The sequence below is a fragment of the Physeter macrocephalus genome, chromosome 12, assembly GCF_002837175.3.
Source record: "Physeter macrocephalus isolate SW-GA chromosome 12, ASM283717v5, whole genome shotgun sequence".
Classification (NCBI taxonomy): Eukaryota; Metazoa; Chordata; class Mammalia; order Artiodactyla; family Physeteridae; genus Physeter; species Physeter macrocephalus.
In genome coordinates, this window is record NC_041225.1 from 50,622,166 (window position 1) to 50,635,904 (window position 13,739).

A 13,739-nucleotide genomic window follows, 5' to 3' on the forward strand; every position below is an offset into this window, starting at 1 on the left:
GAGGACCTAGGGGCAGGACAGGAATAAAGACACAGACCTACTAGAGAATGGACTTGAGGACACGGGGAGGGAGGGAGAAGGATAAGCAGGGACAAAGTGTGAGAGTGACATGGATATATATACACTACCAAATGCAAAATGGATAGCTAGTGGGAAGCAGCCGCATAGCACAGGGATATCAGCTCGGTGCTTTGTGACCACCTAGAGGGGTGGGATAGGGAGGGTGGGAGGGAGGGAGATGCAAGAGTGAGCGGATATGGGGATATATGTGTATGTATAGCTGATTCACTTTGTTATAAAGCAGAAACTGATACACCATTGTAAAGCAATGATACTCCAATAAGGAGGTTAAAAAAAAAAAAAAAAAAAGGAAACTGAAGTGGGGAAAGTGGTCACCAAACCTCCCAAGCAGGATTTTGTAGACTCAGGACCAGAATTAAAACATAAATCCTTAGGTCTACGCTTAGGTAGTTATTCTCATTGTCCCCTCTTTTATGCAACAAATAAAAACAAAGAAATTGCTCAGATATCAAGCTAGTATGTGTAGCCCTGAAAAAGGAACATGTCACTTCCTATCATTTTTTACCCCTCCCTCAGAGCGCAGATACTTCCTGTTATTTTGTCAATTTTCCCCCTTACCCCCCTTAAAAATTTAAAATTTTCCTTCACTTTCTTCCTCAATTAACTGGTCTTCTTTGTAAGGTTATATGATATTACTGGCAGTATATGTATGGAAAAGATACATGTATAGGCAGAAGGGCTATAGGAGTTGAGAGGAGGTGAGGGGTCACTGTGGACTGATGGAGCCAGAGATGGGACAGAAGTTAGCTTGGATGTTCATTGATTGATGCAAAGTGAGTAGATGTGCAGGAGGGGAACTGGCTTCACAGGTAGGAGAAAAGCATGAAGAAAGGTGAAGATTTGAGAGTTTACTAAGTGGCTATCCTAGTTTGTACCTAACATCCTGATAACACATCCAGTTTATTGTATGTCCCAGATTTTTACTTTTTTTTTTTTTTTTTTTAATTTTTTGGCCACACTGCACGTCATGTGGGATCTTATTTCCCTGACCAGGGATTGAACCCGCGCCTCCTGCATTAGAAGCTCAGAGTCTTAACCACTGGACCACCAGGGAAGTCCCCAGGTTTTTACTTTTTAAATGAAGTGCTATTATTAATAGTTACATTAAAAGAAGTTGGAATGGGTTTTCATAGACATTCATTTTGTACTTCTGTCTTCGGCCATAGCCTCATCTAGTGTTGTGTTTAATGCATGTGGTGGATGGAGCTCCCACTTTATGATATGCTGTAAAATCTGAAAGGTGGCCAGTAGGAGCCTGTGTCTTTTTTCCCCAATGCTTTCCAGATGCAACTTAACTAACATTGTCCTTTAGAGGACAGTGTGTAGGATGCTTGCTGATAACATCAACTGTGTTTGCTCTGAGTGGCTGAGGGCAGCCACCTCCTTCAGGTTTTGGGTGGTGGTAGGAGAAATGTTTGAGCCAATGTCTGTATAAGCCTCTTGGTATATATCAGACACTTGTGCCAAGCTGCAGCCTGTGAGATGCATGATGTTGCCTGGTTACCAGTTGGCAGAATTAGTGGGAAATATGGGGAATTGTAGGCTAGATAGTTGTATGGGGAGTAGAGGCAAAGCAGTCCTGCCAGAAATAAAAGCACATGGAGAATAGGCTGAATTCCCTTGCTGCAGGGGTTTGGTCACTTACTGTATGGTCTAAATGTACCACTATTTCTATATTATATTGCTTAGTAACTTTTTATATAGTTTATAATAAACCCTTTTGGCAGCAGTCATCTCCAAAAAGCAAACAAATTATTAAAATGTGTTTTTAGGGAATAATTAAGAACTTAATTTTCACTTGTCAAGAGAGTAAATAAATGTATTAATATAACTTGTCCAAGATTTAGCTGATATAATTAAATTCCACCTCAGGGGCCGTAATCATATCACTAATCACACGAAAACCAGAAGACCCAAGTCTTCTGAAGAAACATTAGTGTTTATGTCAGAAGTTAGTAGTTGTTGTTGTTGTTGTTGTTTTAATAGGAAGCATGTCCAAAGTTGACGATTTAATATGCAGCTGTAGGAGGTGTATTTTCATGTCATTATGTGAGACTGGACTTTTATCTAGAGCAAATGAAAATGCGCAAAATTAGTTTAGAAAATTAGTCTATACCAGATTTTTTCGTGCGTGTGTGAAAAGTGAGATCATAGCTGTTAATGTGCTAGCTCTTAGCAGAAGTAGTTCATTAACAGTTGAATCTGCCAGTTTTATATCAGTGACATCAGATGCTTCAAATAGAAAGCTCATTAATTTGGTTCTCATAATGGTTTTAATTTTTTTCACCTAATTATTGGATTCAAAATAAAATTTTTGGAAATTCACTATCAAAGTTGAAACATCTGACATTATTCTGAATGCTATTGTTAAACATCAAAGGTAAAAGTATTTCTTTTAGTGGTGATAATAAGGATACAAGTTTTAGTGGAGCATGACAACATGGTAAAGGTAATTCTCTTTCTGAATTAAGAAAACCAGTGGAGCAGAAATGTACTTGGAATGGGTTGTAGTGGTGGACATAATATGGTCCAAACAAGCTTCTACCAATGGAAATAAAAACTAGCAGTCATCATTTACACATACTTTAATATACACTGTTTGGGTAATTGAATTACAGAATTCTTGTGATGTCTGATGTTGAATTAAAATAAAATTAGTGTGGCAGTATATACTTTCTCTTGTTGCTGCCTATCACCTAATGCACTATAAAAATGTTTGAGTTTTTTGAAGAATTTTTTTATAAATCAATTTAAGTGTCCTATAATGATAGGAGCTGTTTTTTTTTTTTAAGGAGTCTTGCGTTTTGGCTGCATTGTGTTCAAAATCAATTGGAAATCTTTTATGTATTAAATTAATGGAGTTCAAAAAAATTTCAGCTTTTACAACTTTTACCAAATTGTAATTATTGAAAGCAAACTTTCAAACAGGAAGACATTGAAATTTATCTTGAAGAGGAACAATGAGAGTTTAAATCGTGTACAGGATTTAATTTAATAATGTATAATTGTACTTTTGAATATCCTTACTGTGTTAGTCTGCTAAGGGCTGACTAATACTACAGACTGGGTGGTTTAAACCACTGTGGTTTAATTATACTACAGACTGGGTGGTTTAAACCACTGTGGAAATAAATTTTTTCACAGTTCTGGAAGCTAGAAGTCCAAGATAAAGGTACCTTCAGGTTTGGTTTCTGGTGAGGTCTTTTCCTTGCTTTTAGACAGCTACCTTTTCACTGTCTCCTCACATGGCCTCTTCTCTGTGCATGTGTAGAGAGAGCTCCAGTGTCTTTTCGTCTTCAAAGGATACCAGTCCTGTTGGATTAGGGCCTCATCATTATGACCTCATTTAACCTTAATTATCTCCTTAAAGGCCCTATCTCCAAATACAGTCACACTGGGGTTGAGCTTCAGCTTATGAATTTTGAGAGGGATACAGTTCAGTCTGTAACATCTACCTAGGAGGAATCTTTTCTTTGTAACCTTTTGTTATGAAATTTTCAATTATACAAAATATATACTAGCAGAGACCAGAATAAAGAATCCCCTCCCATGTGCCTATGAACCAGCTTCAAAAGTTACTAACTCATGACTGGGCCTGTTTCATCTATATTTCCCCACTCCATCCCATATTATTTTGAAACAAACCCAATATATCATTTCATTTTTAAATGTTTTAGTATGTATCTCTAAAAAAATAAGGACTTAAAAAAATAACCAAGTACCATTGTACTTAAGATATCAATAGTAATTTGCCAAAAACTTTTGACTGAGCTTTTGATTTTAACTCAATAAATTTATATTCTATTCTAGAATAGAATGTAATTGAGAAGGCCTATAATTTATAAATTTGTAAATTTGATGAAACTTACAAAGAATCATAAATTTGATGAATTATTTGATGTCCTGTTAAAAATATTTGTTGAAGAAAGGTACTCTAAATGGAGGCCAAAAGACAGGACCCAAGAAAAATATTTATAAGCTTCAGTATTAACAAAACTAGAATTCAGAATATCTCTGTTTAGCAGCAGTTGCTCTGAGCTTCCTAGTTATATCAGTACATTAAAAAAAATTTTTCCCAGCTTTATTGAGATATAATTGACATATTGTATAATTGACATATTGTGTAAGGTATACAACGTAATGAGATTTGATACATGTATATATTGTGAAATGATTACCACAGTAGCATTAGTTAACACCTCTATCACCTCACCTCTGTCACCTTTGTGTTTGTGTGATGATAACATTTAAGATCTACTCTTTTAGCAATTTTCAAGTATATAATACAGTATTGTTAACTATAGTCACCATGCTGTATGTTAGATCCCCAGAACTTATTTATCTTATAACTGGAAGTTTGTATGCTTTGACCAACATCTCCCCACTTTCCCCCACCCCCAACTCCTGGCAACCACCATTCTACTATTTCTATGAGTTTGGCTTTTTTAGATTCCACATACAAGTGAGAGCATATGGTATTTGTCTTTCTCTGTCTAATTTATTTCACTTAGCATAATGCCCTCAAAGTTCATCCATGTTGTTGCCAAAGGCAAGATTTCCTTCTTTTTCATGGCTGAGTAATATTTCACCCTGTGTGTGCACACACTCACACAATTTCTTTATACATTCATCTATTGACAGACAGTTTGTTTACATGTCTCAGCTATTGTGAATAATGCTGCAGTGAACATGAGGGTGCAGATGTCTCTTCGAGGAGTGATTTCATTTCCTTCAGCTATATACTCAGCAGTGAGATTGCTGGATCATATAGTGGTTCTATTTTTAATTTTTCCTCAATACATTTAGAAAGAATAGTTTCTCAGCTAAAGTCATTATGACCTACAGAGAAGAGTCAATCAAAAGTTTTAACAATTCTAAATGTATTAACAATAAGGAACAACTTTGAAGTAGACAGCAGGCAGTTTTATGAAAAAATTATCAGAAAATATCAATGACATGGTATTAGATATGACTAAGGAACTGATTAGAGGATATGAATATCTGCTAAGAAAAATTGATTTTAATTCTGTAATATATTAGAGAAATATGCAAATGTCACAAATATATAGCTTGCTTAATGTTCCTTTTGTTATTTTTAAATTTCAGATAATCAGAATTTATAACTTTTTAATATATTTTATTTTTCAATAAATAATTTTACTTTTGAAAATGGTTTTCGAATAGAACCATCTTTAGGTCCCCTGTTATATCAGTAGTAAAACCAATTTGACAATCAACAGTTTGTTGGTCAATAAATAAGGTCTTTTTAAGGTCCTATAATTTTAATGATTTTTTAATGCCTTGTTTCATTTTTTAAAATGTTGCCGTTTGAACAGTACATTATGTGGTTGCCTCACTAAGCATTATCAAGATCCTGCTGTGAACCAGACACGGATGTGGGAATGAACTGGGCTGTGTCAGCCTATAAGCAGAGAGTTTCCACTGTGAAATGATATGGACAGAACTAGTTTGTGAAGGGCCTTAAGTGCCTTTCTTCAGGATTAGCAACCCTACAGATATGGAAGTCTGTTGTGGTTTTGAATAAAAGAGTGATATGACAAAAGTGATATTCTAGGAAGTTTAAATAAGGGATGCATGTCATGGATGAGTGATCAGTGGCTTTAGCAGTGAGGATGGAAAGATAGAACAGGTTGAAGCTCATTATAAAGGAAAATTTTCTGGTCTTTATTCACTGGATTGGCAGAATTGAGGGAGAGTTCGGGATCTGAGAACACGCCAGTTTTCTCAGTTGTTTGGTTAAAAAGGAAATGTCCCTATTGATAGATACAGAGAATTCAGGAGGAAGGGAAAGTATCTTTGGTAGGGGAAGATGATGTGTTTTGAGTGTTGAAGATGAAGAGATGTTGCTGTGTCTAAGTACAGAGGGTTCATAGTCCACTGAAACCCAGTCCAAGCCTGAAGCCTAGGAGTGAGGCCAATAAATGAGCTTGCAGATTGGCGCTTTTCTGTGGAAGTAAGATGAATCCATGCAAGTGAATGAATTCTGGACAGAAAACTGTGTTGGAAGAGAACACGAGGCAAAATCTTGAACTTCAGGCATCTCCAGGGGTTGGAGAAAGGTAGAAGAAGTAGCACCAGTGAAATATGATGCAAACAAAATATACCAGAGTATTGGTCAGAGGCATAGAAGGACCCCAAAGAAGGGAGTCATGGAAACTAAAGGAAGAACAAATATCAGTAAGAAATATCACGTGTAGTGATAAAGTCTAAAGAGAGCTAAGAAGAGTTTATTGGATTTGGAGCTCACTGATGACCTTCAAAACCAGCTTCAGGAGGTGAAAGAGTGTGTGGCAGCTGAGGAAATGGACATAACATCCACAGACTGTTCTTTTTAGGAGCATGTCAAGGAAATGAGAGTCAAAATGTAGAGTATTGTACCAAGGGGCAGAAGAGTCAAGTAAAACTTTTCAAGATACTGGAGACCTTTATGTGGTTGAATCCAGTTAGTGAAGGAGAGATTGAATGTTATAGAGAGAGATGGTTGCTAACCTAGAGAATGTCATTCTAGAAAAGAGTGAAATGAGAAGAGATGAAGGCATTAGCTCTGGAAACAGAATAATGTTTCCAACGAGACAGGAAGGATGAGAGCATTAATATTATAATAGTTTCTATCTATGAAGCATCTTCTATAGTTTAAGCTAGAATATAAGTGTAAATGAACTCTTTATAAAATCATTGGGAGGTATTGGGGGAGGGGTTACGAAAGAAATGTGTTGAGATGTGGCCTCTTGCTCTCCTGTGGTTTATATGGGCTAATGGAGAGAAGAGGCAGAAGTAACTTTTCCTGTGACCAAGGGGTAGAGTAAATAGACATCATGCTTTGGGTGCCTAGTGATGGTGTTATGAAAAGGATGTAAGGCCTGATGGAGACGTTACGAACTAGGAGGAATGGTTGGGATTTTGATAGGAGGCAAAAATTAGGAAAATATGTTTCGGGAAAGGAGACTAGCAGGTGCAAAAATCAAGCATGTAGCAAGCAAAGGTTTCTTGGTAGCTGTAGGTTTTGACTATTTATTCTTAAATTCAGTTGTAATAATAATTCTAGCAGCCAATGTTGAGTATTTACTAGGTGCCAGGTACTATTCTAAGCATTTTGCATACAGTTTTAATCAGCCCAATCCCCGAGTTACTTACTGTTATTCCCCTCATTTCACAGATGAGGAAATAGAGGGTTAATTAATTTACACGAGATCCCACAGCTTATGAGGGGTGGCGCTGGGACCGGGGCGGGGCTTTCTGATTTCAGAGCACTTAACTCTTAACCTCTTCATTGTTTTGCCTCTAGAGGATGTTGTCTTATTTAGGAAGGAATGGCAGATTTGGCTGAGGTCAAGTTAGATGTTATGGAAAGCCTTGAATACAAGACTGTCGGGTTTGAACGTTTTTCTTTAATACATAACCATTGGGGCTTTCATCAGGAGCAAAGTGAAGTTGTAACTTTGATGTAATGGGACAGTCCAGCACATGATAGCGGGTGACTCTCTGCGAGACCAGGGCGTTTTAGAGGAATCAAAGCAGCCCTTCCCTGCCTGTGCTATATGTAAGACTAGACTTCCACGATGTAATACTCTGATAGAATTGTTAATTAACCTGAGAGCTTGTGTTCTTTGATTTGTAGGGGTCAACTTTCTCTTTCATTTCAGTTTTTGAAAGAAGAAATGTTTTTATTTGAAATGGAGTTAGAGTTTCTGTTGTGCACTTGTGTTACTGTGGTGGGGAGGTTTGAGGAGATTGGAGCTTACATTCCAGTGGAGAAGAAAGAATAACCATATGCGAATAATATGTAGAGAAAAAAGAGATTCTTTCCTTTTTGTTCTTCCTTTCTCATATTGGTAAGCAATAAAAAAATGAAACTCTTAAGGTCTAACTTGCATAACTGCCAAGAAATACGAGCACTGTGATAACATCTGGGCTGTAGCTGGGACTAAGGGGTAGAGGGGAGGGCAGAGCTCTGCGGCCATAGACCTGACTCTGAATCCTAGTAATCCCAAGGTAAATCACTTCATCTTTTTGAGCTTCAGTTTCCTCATTTGTAAAGTGGAGATATAATCCCTATCTCAATTTGCTGTTGGGAAAATTAGAGCCAATATGCATAAAGTATCTAGCATATTTCCTGGCCCATAGTAAGTTCTCAGTTGTCGTGGAGTTTTCTGTCCTGCCCGTTGCAATGTGGTAGAAAATCATTGTTACCCCATTATCTGTAGCCTAAAGATAGGGAGACATAGCTAACAGGAGAGTTTCATGCAGATGATATGTAAACACCCATGTTACCTCACATGTGAATTCTCTGGAAAGAGTAGGCAAATAGAAGAACCAGTGGTAACCAAGTCTAGGACAGGAATAAGAGGACACTAAACAATTTATACCCTTTCTAGTAAAAGAAAAAGAGTGTGTATAAAATTTAGTTTCTCTTGTAGTTTAAAAGAAGACACTGACATAGAGGAAACTTTTGAGAGAGGGAGAAGCTGGCAGGTTAAGCCTTGTGTTTCCTTAGGGAGGAGAACATAGTATTTAATAGTAAATGAGAAATTTGGTTATGAAAGAGTTGGTAGTGCACATTTTTAAAAAATATGAGCAGTAAGCATCATTTTAGGAAAAGATATTACCAGACAACATTGATGGCTCTCTTGGATTTGGCTTGGGTCATTTCCTGTTTAATGAAGCCACATTCAACAACTTATCTGCATTTGGGGTCATGGGAATGAGTCAGGGATGTAGAAGGGAGAGAATGGAGAATGTAGCTTGGCTTCAGGATTCAATTATAACGTGTTACACTTTATTATATGGGACATCAGAAAAATTCAGTCAATCCTGTAAGGAAAATTAGTAAAAAAAAAAAAAAAGTGAAGCTACTGATTATTCATTCATTCTGCAGAAACCTTGAGGAGGAAGGAAATTTGAGTAGTAGGCTCATAATTTAAGAAAGAAAATTGTAATACAGAAGTAAATGGCACCTATTGCAGATGTGCTTTAAATACCTTTCTAAAAATTAACTTTTAAGAATAATCCATGCCCATTGTCCGGTGGTGCTTAGTGTTCAATTTCTATTTTAATTATTGAGGTTTAGTAAGTATTGCAGTCACTCTCTTCATCACATGTATTGCACACCAGAAACCAGGAACCGTTGTATGGCTTTAGGCAAATCATTTCCTTTCTAGGCCTCATTTTCCTCACCGCCTCTTTTCATTGATTTCCAAGCCTGTAATTGAACTGATTTCCTCCTAGTGTGTCAACCCTGCTGATGCTAAGTATTCTATTTGCATCATCAGTGTACTTGTTCTGCCACTAGATGGCATTAATGTGCCTTTGAACCCTGTCACCTCCAGGTTTTCAAAATCTGAGGTCTAAAGGAGCCTTGGAATTTTTGCTTAATCCACCCCCCCCCCCCCCCCACTTAACAACTGGGGAACTAAGACTCAGAGGTTAAGTGACATGGCCAAGGTCATACAGTACCTTAGAACCTCTTGAATCCCAGTCATTTATCTTTCCCTCTATTCCACTGTTTCTGTAGGGGGCTTTTGAGGGAAATTCAAAGAGAGATCATGTTTTCAACCATTCCTTCTTTTTGATAATTATCTTAAAAATAATTTAAAACCATTCTTCAAGTGCATATATCATCATATTAAAGATAAATAGTTGGTCTGCTTTTGTGTTTCTGTACTGGCTCCCTCAGAGGAAAAAGCTAGACTGTCAGCTTCTAAAGATCACTGCCCTGCCTATAGCTTGCCTGCCTTCACAATTTGCCTTGGAAATAAGCTCCACAGAGATCTCCACCAGAGCCTCTCTGTCAGATGATTATCTTTCTCCATCCTTGCCCAGTCCCTTGGTAAGACATTTGCCTTTCAGCTCTTTCCTCCAACCAAACATAGCCATCCATTCTTCTGCTTCATCTTTGTCCACTTGCCTAATCAAGAGAGCTTTTGGAGGGGGGAAGTAGATAATGCCCTGGTTCTTAAAAAATTGGTCTCCTGGGTTTTCCCAGGACCTGTTAATTTGACTCTTTCCTTCCCCCCAACACCCCGCCCTCTCTACTGGTGACAAGGATGGCACTGCTGTAAATCATGGCTGCGTGTGGGGCAGACGGTGTAGCGGGGGGCGGCATGGTCACGTGGAGATGACGTGGGCTCTGGAGTCACACTGACTGGGCCTCAAATCTCTCCTCTCTCGCTGACTGCCTCTGGTCCATGGTCACCTCTTTAATGAGGGTGATATTTACTGCCTCCCAAGGCTGCTGTGAGGAATAGATGAGGTTAATGTGTGGGAAGCTCGCAGTATCAGTGCTTGGCAAACATTGTAGGTGCTCATTAAGTGCTAATTATTCTGGTTGCTGTTGTATGGAGAGGACAGCAGTGACTATAGTATATGAGGAGTTGGAGCCCAAGGGAGGGTGTCAGCCAGAGGAGCTAGTTTTTTCAATGGAGAAAAAAGGGAGGGATGCAGGTATGCCAGGGTCTGTCTCAGTGTTTTGGAGAAATAGTGTAGAAGTGTGCTGCCCACTACGCTAGCCACTAGCCACATGTGGCAGTTGAGCACGTGAAATGTGGCTGGTCCAAATTGAGATGCTGTAAGTGTAGGACACACATCAGGTTTCAAAGACGTCATACCAAAAAAATGAACATAAAATATCTCGATAATTTTGTATATTGATAACATGTTGAAATGATACTATTTTGGATATGTAGAGTTAAATAAAATACGTTATTAAAATTTATTTCACCCATTTCTTTTTACTTTTTAAAATGGCTACTAGCAAATGTAATGAGGCTAGCATTATATTTCTATCTGATAGTATTGGACTAGAAGATAGAGACCTTTGGTACTCAACCATATACAACTTTAATTTGGGGAATCATGTGAGTTTTCTTTTTTTTCTTTTTTTTTTTTGGAAGCTTCTTTTGATTTTTTTTTTTTCTTTTGTGATGTTCTGTTCTTCAGAGCATGACCATCCTAAATCAAGATGCCAGTGAGGATAATATAGGTTAAGTAATAGTTTAAAATGAAAAGAGTAAGAGGCACTGAATATTCTCCTTAGTCCCCCAAATTCCGAGGACCTCAATTGAGATGCAGGGTATGAATGCAGTTTTGATGGTTTAGTGGGTCAGCCAGAAGCAGTTAGAAGATCCTAGAGTTGTTTTTTTTTTTAAGCCATTTCATGATTTCAAAGAATAGGATGTGTACAGAAGTCATTTCCCATCATAATTATATGTTATCAGTAGATGAAAACCTACTAGCAGTTAATGATTCTAGAATTTTTTTTTCAGATGCAAATTAAAAAGCAATTACACAAATTACCAAGAGCGAAAAGAAAAGAGAATCATAATACTATATATTAAATTGTCATCTGCCTGGTTTTCATCAAATTTACGTTGGTTTTAGGACATTGGTTACAAAATATTGACTTGCTTTAAAAACCTAAAGGTCAACAGTAATCTCATCACCAGCTTGTGTTAGAACTGTGAGATAATTGCTAATTTCAGACATTTGTAACCTTTGTTTTTTCAGGTGGATTGAAAAATAAAGTTCTTTATTTACATCTTAAATTTATACTTGCTATTTTTTATAACACATGTGAAATAGTTTTGTGGGGAGTTTGTTCTTTGCTGATGCAGGAAGCAAGCAGGGCACATGCATTTTGAGAACTTTGAGGGTAATTCTCATTTTTCTTGATTTAGTCCCAGAATGAGGTATACTTCATTCCAAGTAAACTTGCTGCCATGATTTATTGGGGTACAAGATGCTGTCAATTGTAAGAGGCACATGTAAGTGCCATCTTGTATAGAAAATTGAATGCTGCCAATAAAACTGATCAGCTGTGGGTTATTAAGATGCATCTATTGCAGAGATGTTAAATGGGAAAAAAAAGTGCACCTTATAAATGATGAAATATAATACACAGATTTTGAAACTTTCAACTAGGTTAGAAGTAAGAGAGCTTGTTTTATATGTTGTTTTATACGTTAGCATCAGACTTTAGGCCCTTCCAAAATGAGTCACATTTAGTGAGTATGGAACTCTTTTCAGTTAATTCTGTAAATAACCAGACAAAAGCAAAGTGTAATGAGCTAATTTTTAAGTTGCTAGAGTCCCTTAATTGAGAAAAGTGAACTTCTAACTTTATTTCCACCTAGTACCTCTGCATCCCCCCCACCCCCCCAAACACACAGCCACCCCATTTCTAGCCATTACCTATACCTCTAACAAAATCTCTTCTCTTAAAGGCGCCTCATAGCAGTTATTTATAGCCTCTTGTGAATTCAAGGCAAAGTGTTAAATTGCCTAAGGATGTTTGCTTTCTAAGCCTTATCTCTAATTATCAGCTAAAAATCTATATCTGCTTAAAGAAATTTCAGGCCTCAACTAGCCATATGGAACAAGTTTCGTAGGAATGGCAGGGGTAGGAGAGATGTAGGGGCAGCTTCCTACTCGCCTCTGTGCAAGGCTGTGGACAGATAACAGAGCACCTCATTTCCTTTCCCACCCTAAAGGGTTCAACCAAGTCTGTCTGCTGGCTTACTGCCTTTGTACTGGAAGTCAAAGAAAGTAAGAAAGTACACTGCATTCTGCTGCTGGCCTTACTAACTATATCTAAAAGGAAAGCAAAGTTGTAGTAGCTGCATTTCTGACTAATTTCATTGAATTTTTATCAGTCTTATCTTACTTTTGGCAGAGGCTATTGAATTTTAAGGAAACCCTGTGATGTAAAGAATTCTTTTGTGATTTCAATAGCTACTTCCTAATTTACCTGTTTTCTACATCTCTAAGTTTACAAATCATACTAACTTAAGTCAGGCTTTCCACTTTGAATGACTCTTTGGTAATCCAGATTCTCAGCCTGCTTTTTCTCAGTTTTGGGGGGCATGCCTAAACAGATACATGCTAGGGCAATTTGGCTCTTGGTTAAACTGCAGAAGTATTTGTGGTCTAACTTGAAGATGGAAGCAAAAATTTTCCCTCTCAAGTTTGTAATACATTCATCAGTTGTGAACCTGCTGATGCTCTGTATACTTGTTACATAGTTACATAGATGCTCAGTAAAAATGTTAGATTAATCCCACATTTATAATATCAGGGCTTGTCAACAGAGCTCTCCGTTGCTTTCATGGAGTTGGTTAACACAAAGAATGGTCTTTCTCGGTAAAAGACATGCAGTGATATTGCACATGCTTTCAGTGTTGTATTAGCTTTGAAAATTATATGGAAAAATGCCATCTCCATTGCTAAGTTTCCTACATTTAAACTAATATAAAATGTAAGCCAAATTATAGCTCTGCATTCTTTATAGTAGTGTAGTGTGTTTGTTGACAGTATCTTAAATGATTTTCAGGTTAATTCTATAAATGCCTCTATGTGTTTGAATGACTTTGTCTTTTGGTCTTTGCAGCTCGGGGTGTGGTTTTCTCTCGGCTGTGCCTATCTGGCCTTGGAAGACTATGGAGGTTCAGCAAGGGCATTTCAGCGCTGTGTGACTCTAGAACCCGACGTAAGTTTGTTTGGTCTTCTTTCCTTATTACAGCTCTTTGGTACTCTTTAAGTTATTTGAATTGTACTGTAGTTCAGAACAGCCATTCCTATGGGTCTGTAGCTTCAGTTATGCAAGATGAGTAAGTTCTAGAGATCTGCTGTACAACATTGTGCCT

The 13,739-nt window shown here is 37.5% G+C and overlaps 1 protein-coding gene across 7 annotated transcripts in view; it reads left to right on the plus strand.

Annotated features, from left to right (window-relative positions):
• TTC27 (tetratricopeptide repeat domain 27) overlaps positions 1 to 13,739 on the plus strand; it is a 184,497-nt gene that overhangs the window by 136,450 nt on the left and 34,308 nt on the right. For all 7 annotated transcript variants that reach the window (XM_055089104.1, XM_055089105.1, XM_024118808.3 and 4 more), the window contains exon 14: positions 13,484 to 13,582. In XM_055089104.1, the coding sequence (XP_054945079.1) occupies positions 13,484 to 13,582 (99 nt within the window). The remainder of the gene's footprint in view (positions 1 to 13,483; positions 13,583 to 13,739) is intronic.